This window comes from Heterodontus francisci, chromosome 43 (genome assembly GCF_036365525.1).
Source record: "Heterodontus francisci isolate sHetFra1 chromosome 43, sHetFra1.hap1, whole genome shotgun sequence".
Classification (NCBI taxonomy): domain Eukaryota; kingdom Metazoa; phylum Chordata; class Chondrichthyes; order Heterodontiformes; family Heterodontidae; genus Heterodontus; species Heterodontus francisci.
In genome coordinates, this window is record NC_090413.1 from 31,056,312 (window position 1) to 31,075,435 (window position 19,124).

At 51.6% G+C, this 19,124-nt stretch overlaps 1 protein-coding gene across 9 annotated transcripts in view; it reads left to right on the forward strand.

Moving 5' to 3' along the window:
- dnm2a (dynamin 2a) overlaps positions 1-19,124 on the forward strand; it is a 75,045-nt gene that overhangs the window by 25,647 nt on the left and 30,274 nt on the right. For 5 of the 9 annotated variants that reach the window (XM_068021374.1, XM_068021367.1, XM_068021369.1 and 2 more), the window contains exons 10-12: positions 9,976-10,114; positions 11,654-11,740; positions 11,885-11,955. In XM_068021374.1, coding sequence (XP_067877475.1) covers positions 9,976-10,114; positions 11,654-11,740; positions 11,885-11,955 — 297 coding nt within the window. Of the gene's footprint in view, positions 1-7,121; positions 7,261-9,975; positions 10,115-11,653; positions 11,741-11,884; positions 11,956-19,124 lie in introns of all 9 variants that reach the window. The other 4 variants (XM_068021375.1, XM_068021368.1, XM_068021370.1 and 1 more) reach the window with 1 other exon arrangement.

A 19,124-nucleotide genomic window follows, 5' to 3' on the forward strand; every position in this document is an offset into this window, starting at 1 on the left:
ACAGCGTGAACTTGCTGGGGAATGGAGTGGGGGACAGCGTGAACTTGCTGGGGAATGGAGTGGGGGACAGCGTGAACTTGCTGGGGAATGGAGTGGGGGACAGCGTGAACTTGCTGGGGAATGGAGTGGGGGACAGCGTGAACTTGCTGGGGAATGGAGTGGGGGACAGCGTGAACTTGCTGGGGAATGGAGTGGGGGACAGCGTGAACTTGCTGGGGAATGGAGTGGGGGACAGCGTGAACTTGCTGGGGAATGGAGTGGGGGACAGCGTGAACTTGCTGGGGAATGGAGTGGGGGACAGCGTGAACTTGCTGGGGAATGGAGTGGGGGACAGCGTGAACTTGCTGGGGAATGGAGTGGGGGACAGCGTGAACTTGCTGGGGAATGGAGTGGGGGACAGCGTGAACTTGCTGGGGAATGGAGTGGGGGACAGCGTGAACTTGCTGGGGAATGGAGTGGGGGACAGCGTGAACTTGCTGGGGAATGGAGTGGGGGACAGCGTGAACTTGCTGGGGAATGGAGTGGGGGACAGCGTGAACTTGCTGGGGAATGGAGTGGGGGACAGCGTGAACTTGCTGGGGAATGGAGTGGGGGACAGCGTGAACTTGCTGGGGAATGGAGTGGTGGGGGGACAGCGTGAACTTGCTGGGGAATGGAGTGGGGGACAGCGTGAACTTGCTGGGGAATGGAGTGGGGGACAGCGTGAACTTGCTGGGGAATGGAGTGGGGGACAGCGTGAACTTGCTGGGGAATGGAGTGGTGGGGGGACAGCGTGAACTTGCTGGGGAATGGAGTGGTGGGGGGACAGCGTGAACTTGCTGGGGAATGGAGTGGTGGGGGGACAGCGTGAACTTGCTGGGGAATGGAGTGGTGGGGGGACAGCGTGAACTTGCTGGGGAATGGAGTGGGGGACAGCGTGAACTTGCTGGGGAATGGAGTGGGGGACAGCGTGAACTTGCTGGGGAATGGAGTGGGGGACAGCGTGAACTTGCTGGGGAATGGAGTGGGGGACAGCGTGAACTTGCTGGGGAATGGAGTGGGGGACAGCGTGAACTTGCTGGGGAATGGAGTGGGGGACAGCGTGAACTTGCTGGGGAATGGAGTGGGGGGGGACAGCGTGAACTTGCTGGGGAATGGAGTGGGGGACAGCGTGAACTTGCTGGGGAATGGAGTGGGGGACAGCGTGAACTTGCTGGGGAATGGAGTGGGGGACAGCGTGAACTTGCTGGGGAATGGAGTGGGGGACAGCGTGAACTTGCTGGGGAATGGAGTGGGGGACAGCGTGAACTTGCTGGGGAATGGAGTGGGGGACAGCGTGAACTTGCTGGGGAATGGAGTGGGGGACAGCGTGAACTTGCTGGGGAATGGAGTGGGGGACAGCGTGAACTTGCTGGGGAATGGAGTGGGGGACAGCGTGAACTTGCTGGGGAATGGAGTGGGGGACAGCGTGAACTTGCTGGGGAATGGAGTGGGGGACAGCGTGAACTTGCTGGGGAATGGAGTGGGGGACAGCGTGAACTTGCTGGGGAATGGAGTGGGGGACAGCGTGAACTTGCTGGGGAATGGAGTGGGGGACAGCGTGAACTTGCTGGGGAATGGAGTGGGGGACAGCGTGAACTTGCTGGGGAATGGAGTGGGGGACAGCGTGAACTTGCTGGGGAATGGAGTGGGGGACAGCGTGAACTTGCTGGGGAATGGAGTGGGGGACAGCGTGAACTTGCTGGGGAATGGAGTGGTGGGGGGACAGCGTGAACTTGCTGGGGAATGGAGTGGTGGGGGGACAGCGTGAACTTGCTGGGGAATGGAGTGGTGGGGGGACAGCGTGAACTTGCTGGGGAATGGAGTGGTGGGGGGACAGCGTGAACTTGCTGGGGAATGGAGTGGTGGGGGGACAGCGTGAACTTGCTGGGGAATGGAGTGGTGGGGGGACAGCGTGAACTTGCTGGGGAATGGAGTGGTGGGGGGACAGCGTGAACTTGCTGGGGAATGGAGTGGTGGGGGGACAGCGTGAACTTGCTGGGGAATGGAGTGGTGGGGGGACAGCGTGAACTTGCTGGGGAATGGAGTGGGGGACAGCGTGAACTTGCTGGGGAATGGAGTGGGGGACAGCGTGAACTTGCTGGGGAATGGAGTGGGGGACAGCGTGAACTTGCTGGGGAATGGAGTGGGGGGGGGGGGACAGCGTGAACTTGCTGGGGAATGGAGTGTGGGGGGGGACAGCGTGAACTTGCTGGGGAATGGAGTGGGGGACAGCGTGAACTTGCTGGGGAATGGAGTGGGGGGGGGGGACAGCGTGAACTTGCTGGGGAATGGAGTGTGGGGGGGGACAGCGTGAACTTGCTGGGGAATGGAGTGGTGGGGGGACAGCGTGAACTTGCTGGGGAATGGAGTGGTGGGGGGACAGCGTGAACTTGCTGGGGAATGGAGTGGTGGGGGGACAGCGTGAACTTGCTGGGGAATGGAGTGGGGGACAGCGTGAACTTGCTGGGGAATGGAGTGGGGGGGGACAGTGTGAACTCGCTGGGGAATGGAGTGGGGGGGGACAGTGTGAACTCGCTGGGGAATGGAGTGGGGGGGACAGTGTGAACTCGCTGGGGAATGGAGTGGGGGGGACAGTGTGAACTCGCTGGAGAATGGAGGGGGGGGGTGGACAGTGTGAACTCGCTGGAGAATGGAGGGGGGGGGTGGACAGTGTGAACTCGGTGGGGAATGGTGGGGGGGACAGTGTGAACTCGCTGGAGAATGGAGGGGGGGGGTGGACAGTGTGAACTCGGTGGGGAATGGAGGGGGCACCGTGTGAACTCGGTGGGGAATGGAGGGGGCACCGTGTGAACTCGCTGGGGAATGGAGGGGGGGGGGGGGACAGTGTGAACTCGGGGGAATGGAGGGGGGGACAGCGTCACCTCTGTGGGGAATGGAGGGGGGGGACAGTGTGAACTCGGTGGGGAATGGAGTGGGGGGGGGCGGGGAGTGTGAACTCGCTGGGGAATGGAGTGGGGGGGGGCGGGGAGTGTGAACTCGCTGGGGAATGGAGGGGGGGACAGTGTGAACTCGCTGAGGAATGGAGTGGGGGGGGGACAGTGTGAACTCGCTGGGGAATGGAGGGGGGGGGGGACAGTGTGAACTCGCTGGGGAATGGAGGGGGGGACAGTGTGAACTCGCTGGGGAATGGAGGGGGGGGGGGGACAGTGTGAACTCGCTGGGGAATGGAGGGGGGGACAGTGTGAACTCGCTGGGGAATGGAGGGGGGGGGGGACAGTGTGAACTCGCTGGGGAATGGAGGGGGGGGGGGGACAGTGTGAACTCGCTGGGGAATGGAGGGGGGGACAGTGTGAACTCGCTGGGGAATGGAGGGGGGGACAGTGTGAACTCGCTGAGGAATGGAGTGGGGGGGGGACAGTGTGAACTCGCTGGGGAATGGAGTGGGGGGGAAATTGTGAACTCGCTGAGGAATGGTGGGGGGGGGAAATTGTGAACTCGCTGGGGAATGGAGGGGGGAAATTGTGAACTCGCTGGGGAATGGAGGGGGGGGGGTGGAAAGTGTGAACTCGCTGGAAAATGGTGGGTGGGGGGGACAGTGTGAACTCGGTGGGGAATGGGGGGGGGACAGTGTGCACTCGGTGGGGAATGGGGGGGGGACAGTGTGCACTCGGTGGGGAATGGGGGGGGGGACAGTGTGAACTCGCTGAGGAATGGAGGGGGGACAGTGTGAACTCGCTGGGGAATGGGGGGGGGGACAGTGTGAACTCGCTGAGGAATGGAGGGGGGTGGCGGACAGTGTGAACTCGCTGGGGAATGGAGCGGGGGACAGTGTGCACTCGGTGGGGAATGGCGGGGGGGGACAGTGTGAACTCGCTGGGGAATGGAGGGGGGACAGTGTGCACTCGGTGGGGAATGGGGGGGGGGACAGTGTGCACTCGGTGGGGAATGGCGGGGGGGGACAGTGTGAACTCGCTGGGGAATGGAGGGGGGACAGTGTGAACTCGCTGGGGAATGGAGGGGGGACAGTGTGAACTCGCTGGGGAATGGAGGGGGGACAGTGTGAACTCGCTGGGGATTGGAGGGTGGGGGGACAGTGTGAACTCGCTGGGGAATGGAGGGGGGACAGTGTGAACTCGCTGGGGAATGGAGGGGGGACAGTGTGAACTCGCTGGGGAATGGAGGGGGGACAGTGTGAACTCGCTGGGGAATGGAGGTGGGGGACAGACAGTGTGAACTTGCTGGGAATGGAGGGGGGACAGTGTGAACTCGCTGGGGATTGGAGGGTGGGGGGACAGTGTGAACTCGCTGGGGATTGGAGGGTGGGGGGACAGTGTGAACTCGCTGGGGATTGGAGGGTGGGGGGACAGTGTGAACTCGCTGGGGAATGGAGGGGGGACAGTGTGAACTCGCTGGGGAATGGAGGGGGGACAGTGTGAACTCGCTGGGGAATGGAGGAGTGGGGGACAGTGTGAACTCGCTGGGGAATGGAGGTGGGGGACAGACAGTGTGAACTTGCTGGGAATGGAGGGGGGACAGTGTGAACTCGCTGGGGAATGGAGGTGGGGGACAGACAGTGAACTCACTGGGGAATGGAGGGGGGACAGTGTTAACTCGCTGGGGATTGGAGGGGGGGGACTGTGAACTCGGGGATGGAGTGGGGGGGGGACAGTGAACTCGCTGGGGAATGGAGGGGGGGGTACAGTGTGAACTCGCTGAGGAATGGAGGGGGGTGGCGGACAGTGTGAACTCGCTGGGGAATGGAGGGGGGGGTACAGTGTGAACTCGCTGAGGAATGGAGGGGGGGTGACAATGTGAACTCGCTGGGGAATGGAGGGGGGACAGTGTGAACTCGCTGGGGAATGGAGGGGGGACAGTGTGAACTCGCTGGGGAATGGAGGGGGGACAGTGAACTCGCTGGGGAATGGAGGGGGGACAGTGTGAACTCGCTGGGGAATGGAGGGGGGACAGTGTGAACTCGCTGGGGAATGGACGTGGCGGACAGACAGTGTGAACTCGCTGGGGAATGGAGGGGGGACAGTGTGAACTCGCTGGGGAATGGAGGTGGGGGACAGTGTGAACTCGCTGGGGAATGGAGGGTGGGGGACAGACAGTGTGAACTCGCTGGGGAATGGAGGTGGGGGGACAGACAGCGTGAACTCGCTGGGGAATGGAGGTGGGGGACAGACAGCGTGAACTCGCTGGGGAATGGAGGTGGGGGACAGACAGCGTGAACTCGCTGGGGAATGGAGGTGGGGGACAGACAGTGTGAACTCGCTGGGGAATGGAGGTGGGGGACAGACAGTGTGAACTCGCTGGGGAATGGAGGCGGGTGACAGACAGTGTGAACTCGCTGGGGAATGGAGGTGCAGGACAGACAGTGTGAACTCGCTGGGGATTGGAGGGGGGACAGTGTGAACTCGCTGGGGAATGGAGGGGGGGGGACTGTGAACTCGGGGATGGAGTGGGGGGGGGACAGTGAACTCGCTGGGGAATGGAGGAGTGGGGGACAGTGTGAACTCGCTGGGGAATGGAGGTGGGGGACAGACAGTGAACTCACTGGGGAATGGAGGGGGGACAGTGTGAACTCGCTGGGGAATGGAGGGGGGGGACTGTGAACTCGGGGATGGAGTGGGGGGGGGGACAGTGAACTCGCTGGGGAATGGAGGGGGGGGTACAGTGTGAACTCGCTGAGGAATGGAGGGGGGTGGCGGACAGTGTGAACTCGCTGGGGAATGGAGGGGGGGGTACAGTGTGAACTCGCTGCGGAATGGAGGGGGGGTGACAGTGTGAACTCGGGGTATGGAGGGGGTGGGGGACAGTGTGAACTCGCTGGGGAGTGGAGGTGTGGGACAGACAGTGTGAACTCGCTGGGAATGGAGGGGGGACAGTGTGAACTCGCTGGGGAATGGAGGGGGGACATTGTGAACTCGCTGGGGAATGGAGGTGGGGGGACAGACAGTATGAACTCGCTGGGGAATGGAGGTGGGGGGACAGACAGTGTGAACTCGCTGGGGAATGGAGGTGGGGGGACAGACAGTGTGAACTCGCTGGGGAATGGAGGTGGGGGACAGACAGTGTGAACTAGCTGGGGAATGGAGGTGGGGGACAGACAGTGTGAACTCGCTGGGGAATGGAGGTGGGGGACAGTGTGAACTCGCTGGGGAATGGAGGTGGGGGGACAGACCGTGTGAACTCGCTGGGGAATGGAGGTGGGGGACAGACAGTGTGAACTCGCTGGGGAATGGAGGTGGGGGACAGACAGTGTGAACTCGCTGGGGAATGGAGGTGGCGGACAAACAGTGTGAACTCGCTGGGGAATGGAGGGGGGACAGTGTGAACTCGCTGGGGAATGGAGGTCGGGGACAGACAGTGTGAACTCGCTGGGGAATGGAGGTCGGGGACAGACAGTGTGAACTCGCTGGGGAATGGAGGTGGGGGGACAGACAGTGTGAACTCGCTGGGGAATGGAGGTGGGGGACAGACAGTGTGAACTCGCTGGGGAATGGAGGTGGCGGACAAACAGTGTGAACTCGCTGGGGAATGGAGGGGGGACAGTGTGAACTCGCTGGGGAATGGAGGTCGGGGACAGACAGTGTGAACTCGCTGGGGAATGGAGGTCGGGGACAGACAGTGTGAACTCGCTGGGGAATGGAGGTGGGGGGACAGACAGTGTGAACTCGCTGGGCAGTGTGCGATGTTCCTGCGGTCTGGTGATCATTTCAGGGGTGCCTGCATTGTTCACATTGCTTCTTAGATTAAGTTAAATATCTTAATTGGGCAACACTCGATGGATAAATGCCTTACTGAGCCTTAAAAAAACCAGTAATATCCCAGTTTATCACTTTGCTGCATGAGTTAATGGTTGAGGTTGGGAGGGGAGAAGATCAGCCCTGTTTTTGTTCCTGATTGTTATCCGGTGATCCGTGCTAACCTGCTGTCCTGCAGTCTCCTGAAGATCACCACCTTCTGAACCAAACCCCGGCAAATCCAAGTGCCTTCGGGACATCAAATCAGAGTCCAAGTAAATAGTTTGTAGAACCTGTGCTTTCTGAGCACGGTCTCGTGTTCTTCCTCATGTTGTGTTGACTTGATTTTCCTTTTTTTGTTTTGCTTTTTATCTCTCCCTCCCCTGACTGTAGAACGGGGCTCTTCACCCCGGACTTGGCATTTGAAGCAATAGTGAAAAAGCAGGTGGTGAAGCTGAAAGCGCCGTGTTTGAAGTGTGTGGACATGGTTATCCAGGAGTTGGTAAACACAGTCAGACAGTGCACACTCAAGGTATCCCTGCCTCGGAGGCTAGCTTGCCTTGCCTCATACCAGCAGCTTATACTGTGTAATTGTGTGTGCATGATCTAACATTTAAACTGTCTGCTGTGCATGAGGAGCAACCGGGACACAAGGGGCCAGGAATGCAGTGTGGCTCAATAAATCCACAACCTCAGCTACCAGTCCTGGCACCCTCTCAGTCTGCAGAGCACTTGTTTGGAAGGTGCAAGTGGAAAGGACACTGTCAGCGGCGAGTCAATGATTCCTTTCTGTGTAGCAGTGTTAGTAAAGAGTGGAGAGGGGGAGATGAGGGACCAGCCTGTTAATTGGATATTGTTCCTGTGTATCACTCCCCCTCTCATGTACTCCAAGTCCTTGTCCCTCACCACTTCCCACTTCTTGGTCTCTCTCTCCACCCCCCCAACTCCCACTCTTTCCCTCGCCTGGGTCTCTCTCTCTTCCCCCCTCCTTGTCTGGGTGTCTGCCTCTCTCCACCTCTCCTCCTCATCCGTCTGCCCCTCTCCTCCTCCTCATCCGTCTGCCCCTCTCCTCCTCCTCATCCGTCTGCCCCTCTCCTCCTCCTCATCCGTCTGCCCCTCTCCTCCTCCTCATCCGTCTGCCCCTCTCCTCCTCCTCATCCGTCTGCCCCTCTCCTCCTCCTCATCCGTCTGCCCCTCTCCTCCTCCTCCTCCGTCTGCCCCCCCCCCCCCCAAGTCTCTGGTGCATGAGCGTACTGGGGCAATGGATTCTGATGGTCAGGCACTGCCCTAATCGGTTTACTCGTGTTCCATTCCTCCTCTTAAGTGCATGGAGATGTAGAACAGTTTAAATGTGTGCTTTACTGTAGAAACACAGTCCGAGAGGCAAAGCCTGAGTGGCGACGGGGGCTGTGTATTTTTGTGTTGGGTTGGTAAATTGATGGTTTTACAGCTCTGACGCTCCCAAGTGTTTGAGCTCTGGTGTAGATATCTGAATTGTTGCACAGTGGTACATTAGACTTGCTGCGTGTTCCTTCAGCTGCCCCAGGATAAGTGTCCGGCCCCTGTGGAGTGCTCAGAATCCTGCCTCTTCTGGAGTAGGTGTAGCCCTGTTAACAGGTTGGAGTGTGGTTCTACCTGGGGAATGATTTAGCTGTTGCAGTTATGTTGGGATGAATGAATTCATTTAACAAACATTGGAAGATTTGTATTTGGGGGTGTAAGGGATTGGAGGAGATTATAGATCCTTCCCCTACCCGTAATCCTTTGATGCAAAGAATATCTAGGCCTGTGCAGACTTGGCTAACAGCAGGAGTTATTTAGCTTAATAGTCAATGACTGAGACCTTCAATCAGGCCAATCCAACGTGAAGCAAATCTGGTGTAATGTTACTAAAGTCACTAGTTACAGACACTGCTGTATCAACATTTACTCAAGCTGCTGTCATTGGTTATGAGCAGTGCAATCCCAGCAAACAGAATTTAAATAATTCTCTCTTCCTGTGTTGGTCCAAATTTTTTGTCACTTTACAAACTGGCTGTATTCATTATTTCAGTCCAGTGTTTGTGCCAGTGCTGATAGTGAAGGGTACTGTCACTGCTACTGAACTCTCCACTGTAGCCCCACTCCTGTTGCCTCTGCTCCCATCCTGCGGACTGGATGAAGGGTCTCCCGCGCTCGTCTTTCGTCGTTAAGCTCCAGCTGGTGGGGGTGTCCAGTCAATGAATGCTGTAGTTCATCGGGAGGTTACTGGACTGTCATAATTGTCCAGGCAGTCCCTGCACTGAAGGAACAATAAAGCCAGCAGTTAATTCGACCGTTTACCTACAGAATCAGTGTCTGGGCACTTTGGTCAAGCAGGTGTTAATTCAGGGAGTTGTCCAACCAATACTCTCCCCTCTCGACTCTCCCTATTCCTCAAAAAAAAAACAAGAAGCTCCAAGCTAAAGGAACACAAAGCAGGTATAATTGTTTGTCAGAAGTAATGGTGCATGTGTTACTGAGCAGGGGTAAGCAAACTGAGCAGGCTGGGTCCTGTGTGAGTGCTGTGAGCTGGTAGGAGGTTACACACTCTGCTATCTGTAACGTGTCCTGTGTTTGAACCAGTCACCACAAACAGGAGGGCTGGCTGAGGCTACAGCATGCCCCAGCCAATGGCGGGAGGGCTGGCTGAGGCTACAGCATGCCCCAGCCAATGGCGGGAGGGCTGGCTGAGGCTACAGCATGCCCCAGCCAATGGCGGGAGGGCTGGCCGAGGCTACAGCATGCCCCATGGTTCTCCCCATATAAGCATTCAGGTGGATTGCAGGTTGCACCATGTTCTGCCCCCTCTTTACGTAGACAGTCAGGGCTGAAGGCAATACCTCTTTACAATTTCCCCCCTCTTTTCCACCTCGGGGCATGGTTTGTGGCTGGTTTGTTTCCTTCAGTCGTGCACTCGAGCCACTGAAGAAATGTTAATTGTGAGAGCAGATCTAAGCATTTAAATGCAGAACTGTTTCTTGTCCCTGGAGCCTGGACAGTGACTCTTCCTCACAGACCTCATAGCGCTGACACAACCTGTCTTAAGTTCAGTTTGCTGATCTTGATGTTGGACATGCTAACTCTCTTGCATTCTCTGTCTATTTTTGTTTTTTTTTTTCTCCCCTTCTATGTCTCCCTTGCTTGCTCTCTCTTGGTGTCTCTGTTTCCACATTTTCCCTGATCCTGTCCCTGCCCCTGTTCTCTCTGCTGTGCTTGCTGTATGTAGGACAGGGCTGTTCACCCCAGACATGGCATTCGAAGCCATAGTGAAAAAGCAGGTGCACAAGTTGAAGGAGCCGTGCCTGAAGTGCATTGATATGGTGGTCTCCGAACTGGCCACTGTCATCAGAAAGTGTAGCGACAAGGTAACAATACCGCTGAAATTTATGTGGGACTCTTTTTATAAATTACTGAGCTGTTTCAAGTGAGGCTGCCCTCGGGCACTAATCTCAATAAATGTTCAATCACCTCCAGGGAGGTGAGGAGGCCCCACAATTACCCAAGTCTAGTGAGCAGATAGAGCAACATAGCTGAGCACCCTGTTCACTAGCTTGCAATCCATGTCTCCCACAATCTGCAGAGTCTGTGCAACCCTGACATTAGCAGTGATACACTGGAGCAGCTGACTTCACATTTCCCAAAGGCAGCAGAGAATCAACAGCACCATATTGTAGCACAGAAGGAGGGGGATACGAGCTCGTGTGCCCAAGGGATGTGTTGGGAGACTCCAGCTTGTATGTAGTGGGGATGTGCGAGGGGAAGCCAGCTAGTGTGTCGTAGGGATGTGTTGGGGGAATGCCAGCTAGTGTGTATCTGATCTTTGGCACGAGTCTGCTCTCTGTGGCCCTGATATGCAGCCTCAACACAGGGCTGTGGTTCTATAACTTGCCCCCGATGGAAGTGAGATACTTTAATATCTGAGCCATAGAAATTTAATGTTCCAGATTTTTAAAACTCTTAAATTTTCCCATTTTAGTTGGCATCAGAATTTGCCCAAATGTTAACTTTGGATTTAGTACTGCACTCTGGCAGTTTATTGAGTGCTATGGGGCAGCCTCTGAGTTGATAGTTTGAACCAGTGTCAGTACTTTATATTGTCCCGCCTTTTCACATTCTACCCCAACTGCTGTCCCTTTCAGAGGATTGTGACCCTGAGCGCTCCTTCCCCTCTGGAAAGCAGGAAATGTTTTGACTATTTTTGGCAGTCTCCCTTTCTCAGGTCTGTGGTTAAATGAGAGTGGGCTTTCCCACTGTCAATACCATTGGATTTGTGTCCTTCACCGAGCTTTCCAGTTGGCCAGCCCGATATATGGCATCCTCTTCACTGGACTGAGCACTCGCTGCTTCTCTATGGTGCCAGTATACCTCCGATCAGTCTGGTCTATTTTATATCTACTGCTGGCATCTCTTCTGATCCAGGGTTTTCCATTTTCCTGTAGTTTGAGATTGGGGCAGTATTCCCAAGGTTGTTGCTGACCTTTTACTTGATATTCTCCATCCCACGTGCCTGCTCAGTCTGTACTTGCTGTCCTTAACACTCATTTATCTGTCTGCACCAACCTGTCTTGTCTGGCTGCTGTCCAGCTAACTCGTTTGGTTGTGATGAAGCTTTGAGTAAAGATGGGCTGCCACCCACGCCAGATCCTTCCATTTAAATGTTCTAAAATGACCCAGATCAGTTTATGCGGTGACTAGTGTAAATTTAATCAAAGCTTTCTCCCAACCCTGCTGGTTTCTGTTATCTGGTGATGTCTGATGGAAATGAGCTTGCTGTGTTTCTTGGTGAACCCAATCCGCTCCAGCTGATCATGTTCCTTCTCCTCACTATACTGACCTGATTGTGACTGTTAGTTTGAGTTAGACCCCAGCAAACTGCAGTGCTGTCTGCTTTCCTCTCCCTGCAGCTGAACTCCTTTCCCAGGTTGCGAGAGGAGACCGAGAGAATCGTAACCACTCATGTCCGAGACCGGGAGGGAAAGACCAAGGACCAGGTCAGTGAACACTTGTAATAGTAACGTGCACCAATTTAATATACTGCCATTGGGAGCTGGTCACTAATTGGCCTCGATTGGTTGTGTGTACTTATCCTGAGGACTTGTTTGCAGCAACCCTCATCTGTACCTGATCTCTCTTAGATCCTCTTACTGATTGACATCGAACTATCCTACATCAATACAAACCACGAAGACTTCATCGGATTCGCAAAGTAAGTTTGGAAAGTTGGACGTAACAACCTTAGAAATAGGAGTTGGAGTATGTCATATAGCCCCTCGAGCCTGCTCTGCCATTCATTAAGATCATAACTGATCTATTTCAGCTCCACTTTCCCACCCTGTCCCTTCATTCCCTTAGTGCCCCAAAAATCTATTGATCTCTGCCTTGAATATACTCATCAACTATGATCTACAACCCTCTGGGTTCGAGAATTCCGAAGATTCACAACCCTTTGAGTATTTTTTTTATTGGTTCATGGGTCGTAAGTGTCGCTGGCTAGGCCAGCATTTGTTGGCCATCCCTAATTGCCCTTGAGAAGGTGGTGGTGAGCTGCCTCCTTGAACTGCTACAGTCCATGTAGTGTAGGTACACCCACAGTGCTGTTAGGAAGGAGTTTCAGGATTTTGACCCAGTGACAGTGAAGTAATGGCGATATATTTCAAGTCAGGATGGTGTGTGGCTTGGATGGGAACTTGCAGGTGGTGGTGTTCCCATGCAGCTGTTGCCCTTGTCCTTCTAGGTGGTAGAGGTCACTGGTTTGGAAGGTGCTGTGGAAGGAGCCTTGGTTGGTTACTGCAGTGCATCTTGTAGATGGTACACACTGTTGCCACTGAGTGCCGGTGGTGGAGGGACTGAATGTTTAAGGTGGTGGATGGGGTGCTGATCAAGCAGGCTGCTTTGTCCTGTAAGTTTTTCCTCGGTTCACTCCAAATACGAACATATTCTTATGACCCTTCTTCGGAAGGGTCACTGACCCGAAAAGTTAGCTCTGCTTCTCTTTCCACAAATGCTGCCAGACCTGCTGAGTGGTTCCAGCATTTCTTGTTTTTATCACAGCTTCATTAGTTTGGTCAGTACCGCTTCCCTGGTGATTGTAATTTTAACATGTTCCTCTCTTCCTTCCACTTCCTGATTTTCAGTTATTACTGGAATTTGTTTGTATCCTCTATGAATACAGAAGCAAAATATTTGTTAATTTCATCCACCATTTCCTTATTATCTACTATTAACTCCGTTTTTACACTACTAGCTCGCTTCCTCTCAATGCTCTAATTTCTTTCTCCTGATTAACCTTTTGGTCATTCTTTGCAGTTCTTGATATTCTGTCCAATCATCTGACCTGCCACTCATCTTTGCACATTTATATGCTTTTTCCTTAAGTTTGATGCTTTCCTTAACTTCTTTAGTTAGCCACAGATGGTGGGTCCTCCCTTTAGAATGTTTCTTTATAGTAGGAATATACTTATTCTGAGTATTCTGAAATATCCCCGTAATGTCTGCCACTGCTTCTCTATTGATCTATCTCCTAGCCTAGTAACCCAGTTCACTTCAGCTAGCTCAGCTTTCATGCCCACATAGCTGTCCTTATTTAAACTTAAAATACTAGTCTTAGACCCACTCTTCTCTCTTTCAAACTGGAAGTAAAATTCAATCATATTGTGGTCGCTGCTACCTAGAGGTGCCTTTACTCTGAGGTCATGAATTAATCCGGTCACACTACATAAAACCAAGTCTAATATAACCTGCTCTCTGGTTGGTTCCAGAACGTGCTTCTCTAAGAAACTGGCTGACTCCTTATCCTGAGACTATGCCCCCTAGTGCTAGACACTCCAGCCAGGGAAAACAGCCTCTCAGTATCTACCTGTAAAACCCTATAAGAATTTTTATATGTTTCAATGATATCACCTCCAATTCTGCTAAACTCCAGAGAATATAGACTCATCGTAATCTTCCTGCTGCATGAGCTGAAGAGCAAACTGTCTAATACCTCAACAATTGTGGAACAACTTCTGACCTGGAGTTAAATCACAGATCAGCCAGGATCTCATTGAAGGGCAGAATAAGCTCAAGGAGCTAAATGGCCCACTCCTGTTTCCATGTTCATAATCGAGACCATGACAAACTGAGCCTGGAGACCCTGAGGCAGCAGACAGACTCTTGGTTTCTGCTGCCTTTCATGGTGTGAGTTGGGTGAGAACAGTTGGTTAGCCTGTGTAATGTGTTCACCTGTCGGTATGTTTGCCCTAAACCCACACTCTGCTGGTGATTGATTAAACTTTGCTTTTTAGATATTTTTTGTGAGTTTTCTGTTTTCAGTCGGTGACTGTTGCAGTTGATGCGATTCATGTCAGAGAAGTCCCAACTTTGATTCCCTTGCCTCACTTCACCCGCTGGAACCCTCATCCATGCCTTTCTTACTTCTAGAGGTGACTATTCTAGTGCTCTCCTGACCGGCCTCCCATCTTCCACCCTTCATGAACTTCAGCTCATCCAAAACTCTGCTGCCCGTATCATAACTTGCACCAAGTCCTGTTGACCCATCACTCCTGTGCATGCTGACCTTCATTGACTCCTGGTTAAGCAATGCTTCGACTTTAAAATACTCATAGTTTTCAAATCCCTCTGTGGTGTTGCCCATCCCGTCCCTATCTCTGTGATCTCCAGCCCCACACCCCTCCAAAATCTTTGTGCTCCTTGAATGATGACCTCTTGAGCATCCCTGATTTCAATTGCTCCACCATTGGTGGCCATGCCTTCAGCTGCCAAGGCCCTAAGTTCTGGAATTGCCTCCCTAAACTCCACGTTTACACCTCTTTCCTCCTTTAAGACGCTCCTTTAAAATGTACCTCTATGACCCAAACTTTTAATTATTTGCCCTAATATCACCTTTGGTGGTTTGGTGTTAAATGTTATATGTTAACTCGACTGTGAAGTGCCTTGAGGCCTTTTATTACATTAAAGGCGCTATGTAAGTATAATTTGGTGTTCTGGAATACAGGGACAGGAGGAGGCCATTCAGCCCCTTGATCCTGTTGCACTGTTCTCTGGCTGATTTGTATCCCCACTCCGTCTGTTGAATCTCTACCAGGGCAGTGAGAGGAGGAACGAGGTGCTGCTAGAAAAATGAGCCTGTGCCAGCATTGGGTAAGGAAAGGATTGACTTTACTGTGATGCTACCCATAACCAGCTAGCTGGTAATATTGCATTTTTAGGCTCATGTGTAAAGGATTGAGACGCCCAACATGTTTTGGGAAGGGAGGGGATGGAATGTGCTTTAAATATCAGTGGTGAGTGAGCTAGTGCAAAGGCAGGAAACGGAACTGAATATTCCTGCATACCAGGTGTTCAGGAAAGATGGGGAAGAAAAGAAAGCAGGAGGGGTGGCAATATTGATTCAGGAGAATATTACAGTGCTGGGGAGAGGGGATGCCCATAGAACCATAGAAAAATTACGGCACAGAAGGAGGCCATTCAGCTGATAGTATCTGCGCTGGCTGAAAAAACTAGGCACCCAATCTAATCCCACCTTCCAGCATCTGATCCGTAGCCTTGCAGGTTACAGCACTACAGGTGCATGTCCAGGTACCTTTAAAAAGAGTTGAGGGTTTTTGCCTCCATCACCGATCTGGGCAGTGAATTCCAGACACCCACCACCCTCTGGGTGAAAACGTTTCTCCTCATTTCCCCTCTAATCCTTCTACCAATCACCTTAAATTTGTGCTCCCTGGTAAATTGACCCCTCCGCTAAGGGGAAACCCTATCTAGGCCCCTCATAATTTTGTGCACCTCACTTAAGTCCCCCCTCAGCCTCCTCTTTTCCAAGAAAAACAACCGTAGCCTATCCAGTCTTCCTTTATAGCTGCAACTTTCAAGCCCTGGCAACATTCTTGTAAATCTCCTCTGGACTCTCTACAGCAATTATGTCTTTCCTGTAATGTGGTATTATGACCAGGTGGGAAAGGTGTCTAGGGGTCCCTCTCCGCCTTCACCTGGTCTTAGTGTAACAGGGTTTGATTTGAAACACTGTGTTTTGAGCTCCCCCTTGGTGAATCCCTGTTCACCGCTGTCCAATTAGCAGGCAAAGAAATGAGCACAAACGGACTTTCTTGGGTTTAAAGAAGAAAGGTGAAATTTAATTAAACTTGAGCTACAAACTCTAATTCGGTTAAAGCCTACGGATACACGCTGCGCCCATGCTAGCATGCATACGCGATATGCACTTGCAAATAGAGACAGAGGAGAGCAGAAGAAAAGATAAAGTGGAACTGTTTGAGGCAATCTCTGAGGAGGGTTTTTTTTGTTACTGTGCTTCAAGCTCGCTGTAGAGTCCTTCTGTAGGCTGATCTTGCTTTTCGTTGGGGCCCGGTATTCTTCTTAAACCTTGATCACTGTAGGAGACTTTTATTTCTTGGGGTTCATGTATCTTCAGTGGGTTTCAGTTTTGTGAGAAAGATGGAAGTAGACAGGAGAGGCTGCAGTGAGTCAGCCAGGAGAGGTCTCTTCAGTCCAGGAGCAAACCGCTTTCTGAGTTCAAATTCTCTCTGGCAAGTTCAAAAAAACCTGCGGCAACCAGTTAGTCATGTGACTTAAACTGGTCTGACCATGTCTGTTCTGTGCATTGGGAGCAGGGGATTGCTGCTTTGTTCCAACACTGTCTGCTAATATGCAAAAATGTCTTTCTGGCCAGGGGCTTGGCAATCCCTTGTAACAGGCCTTCTCTTCCAGCAACAATTTGAAATTTCATGTTCATGTGGTGAAATTAATGTGCCTCATTCTTGGCAGGTGGGAGCCTTCATGACAATGGTGACCAGAATTGTATGTAATACTCCGGCTGTGGCCTAACCAGTTTTCGACAGTTCCGGCATTACATCCTTGCTTTTGAATTCTATACCTCAGCCAATCTGGAAAGCATTTCCTATACCTCCTTCAACACTCTGATCTACCTGTCCTGTCATCTTCAGGGACCTGTGGACATGCACTCCAAGCTGTTTCACTTCTACTCCTGTCAATATCCTCCTGTTTATTGTGTATTCCCTCGCTTTGTTTGCCCTCCCCAAATGCATTAACTCGCACTTCTCCGGATTGAATTCCATTTGCCGTTTTTCCGCCCACTCAATCAAACCATTGATATCATTCTGGAGTCTACGGCTATCCTCTTCACTATCAACTATGTGGCCAATTTTTATGTCATCTGCAAATTTCCCAATCGTGCCTCCCACATTTAAGTCCAATTCATTAATATATATCACAAACAGCAAAGGATCCAGCACTGAGCCCTGTGGAAGGCCACTGGAAACAGCTTTCCATTCACAAAAACATCCGTCGACCACTACCCTTTGTTTCTCGTCACTGACACTGAGCCAATTTTGGATCCAACTTGCCACACTCCCCTGTATCCCATGTGCTGTAATTTTTCTGACCAGTCTGCCATGTGGGACCTTGTCAAATTCCTTACTAAAATCCATGTAAACCACATCCACTGCACTACCCTCATCAATCCTCCTAGTTACTTCCTCTAAACATTCAATCAAGTTAGTAAGACACGACCTTCCCTTAACAAATCCGTGCTGACTATTCCTAATTAATCCATGCCTTTCTAAGTGGCAGTTTATCCTGTGTCTCAGAATTGATTCTAATAATATACCCACCACCAAGGTCAGACTGACTGGCCTATAATTATTTGGCCTATCCCTCGCACCCTTTTTAAACAATGGTACAACATTTGCAGACCTCCAATCCTCTGTTAGCTCACCTGCATCTAGTGAGGATTTGAATATGTTCCTCAGAGCATCCGCTATTTCCTCCCTTGCTTCCTTTAACAGCCTGGGATACAGTCTATCTGTCCATGGCGAATTATCCACTTTGAAGGATGTCAAGATCATCTAATATTTGCTCTCTCATTATGCTTATTGTATCTAATATTTCACACTCTTTTACGACACTGTCTGCATCATCCCTCTCCTTTGTGAAGACAGACGAAAAACTCATTAAGAACCTGCCCACATTTTGTGTTCCCTTGTACATCTCTGATGGGCCCTACCCTTTCCTTAGTTATCCTCTTGCTCTTAATGTACTGGTAAAACATCTTTGGGTTTTCCTTGATTTTACCTGCTAATATTCTTTCATGTCCTCTCTTTGCTTTCTTAATTTCCTTTTTTTACTTCATCCCTGCACTTTCTATACTCTTATAGGCTTTCAAAAGTATTAAGTTTTTGGTAACAGTCATAAGCTTTCTTTTTCTGCTTATCTCTTGCCCTGTATGCTTCTAGATAATCAGGGGCTCTAGATTTGGCAGTACCACTCTTTATCTTTGTGGGACATGCCTACATTGTGCCTGTAGAATCTCACTTTTGAATGCCTCCCACTGGTTTACCACTGATTTTCTTTCAAGTAGCTGTATCCAGTCCACTTTTGCCAGATCACCTCTCAGCTTCATAACATTTGCCTTCCCCCAATTCAGAACTTTTACCCCTGTTTTATCTTTGTCCTTTTCCATAATAATGCTAAATCTAACTGTATTATGATCACTATCTCCAAAATAGTCACCCACTGTTACTTCATCCACTTGCCCAGCTTCATTACCGAAAACTAGATCTAGAATTGCGCCCCCTCTTGTTGGGTTTGTTACGTGCTAGCTAAAAAAGTTCTCCTGAATGCGGCACAGTGGCGCAGTGGTTAGCACCGCAGCCTCACAGCTCCAGGGACCCGTGTTCAATCTGTGCGGAGTTTGCAAGTTCTCCCTGTGTCTGCGTGGGTTTTCGCCGGGTGCTCTGGTTTCCTCCCACAGCCAAAGACTTGCAGGTGATAGGTAAATTGGCCATTGTAAATTGCCCCTAGTGTAGGTAGGTGGTAGGGAATATGGGATTACTGTAGGGTTAGTATAAATGGGTGGTTCTTGGTCGGCACAGACTCGGTGGGCCGAAGGGCCTGTTTCAGTGCTGTATCTCTAAAATAAAATGAATAAATTTCAGGAATTTTGTCTCCTCTGTGCCCTTCACACTGTTTGTATCCCAGTTGATATTGGGGTAGTTGAAATCCCCAATTATTATTGCCCTACAATTCTTGCAATCTGAAATTTGCCTACTTATTTGTTCTTCTATCTCCCTCTCACTATTTGGGGGGTCTATAGTACTCTGCTAGTAGTGTCGCCCATTTTTTATTTCTGAGCTCAATCCATATGGACTGATTTGATGATTCATTTAGCATATCATCCCCCCTCACAGCTGTAATTGATTCCTGAACCAATAATGCTACACTCCCTCCTTTTTTTAAACCCCTGTCTATCCCACCTGAAAACTCTATATCCAGTGATATTGGGCTGCCATTTTTGCCCCTCTTTAAGCCAAGTTTCCGTTTCAGCAATGCTATCGTGTTGCCATG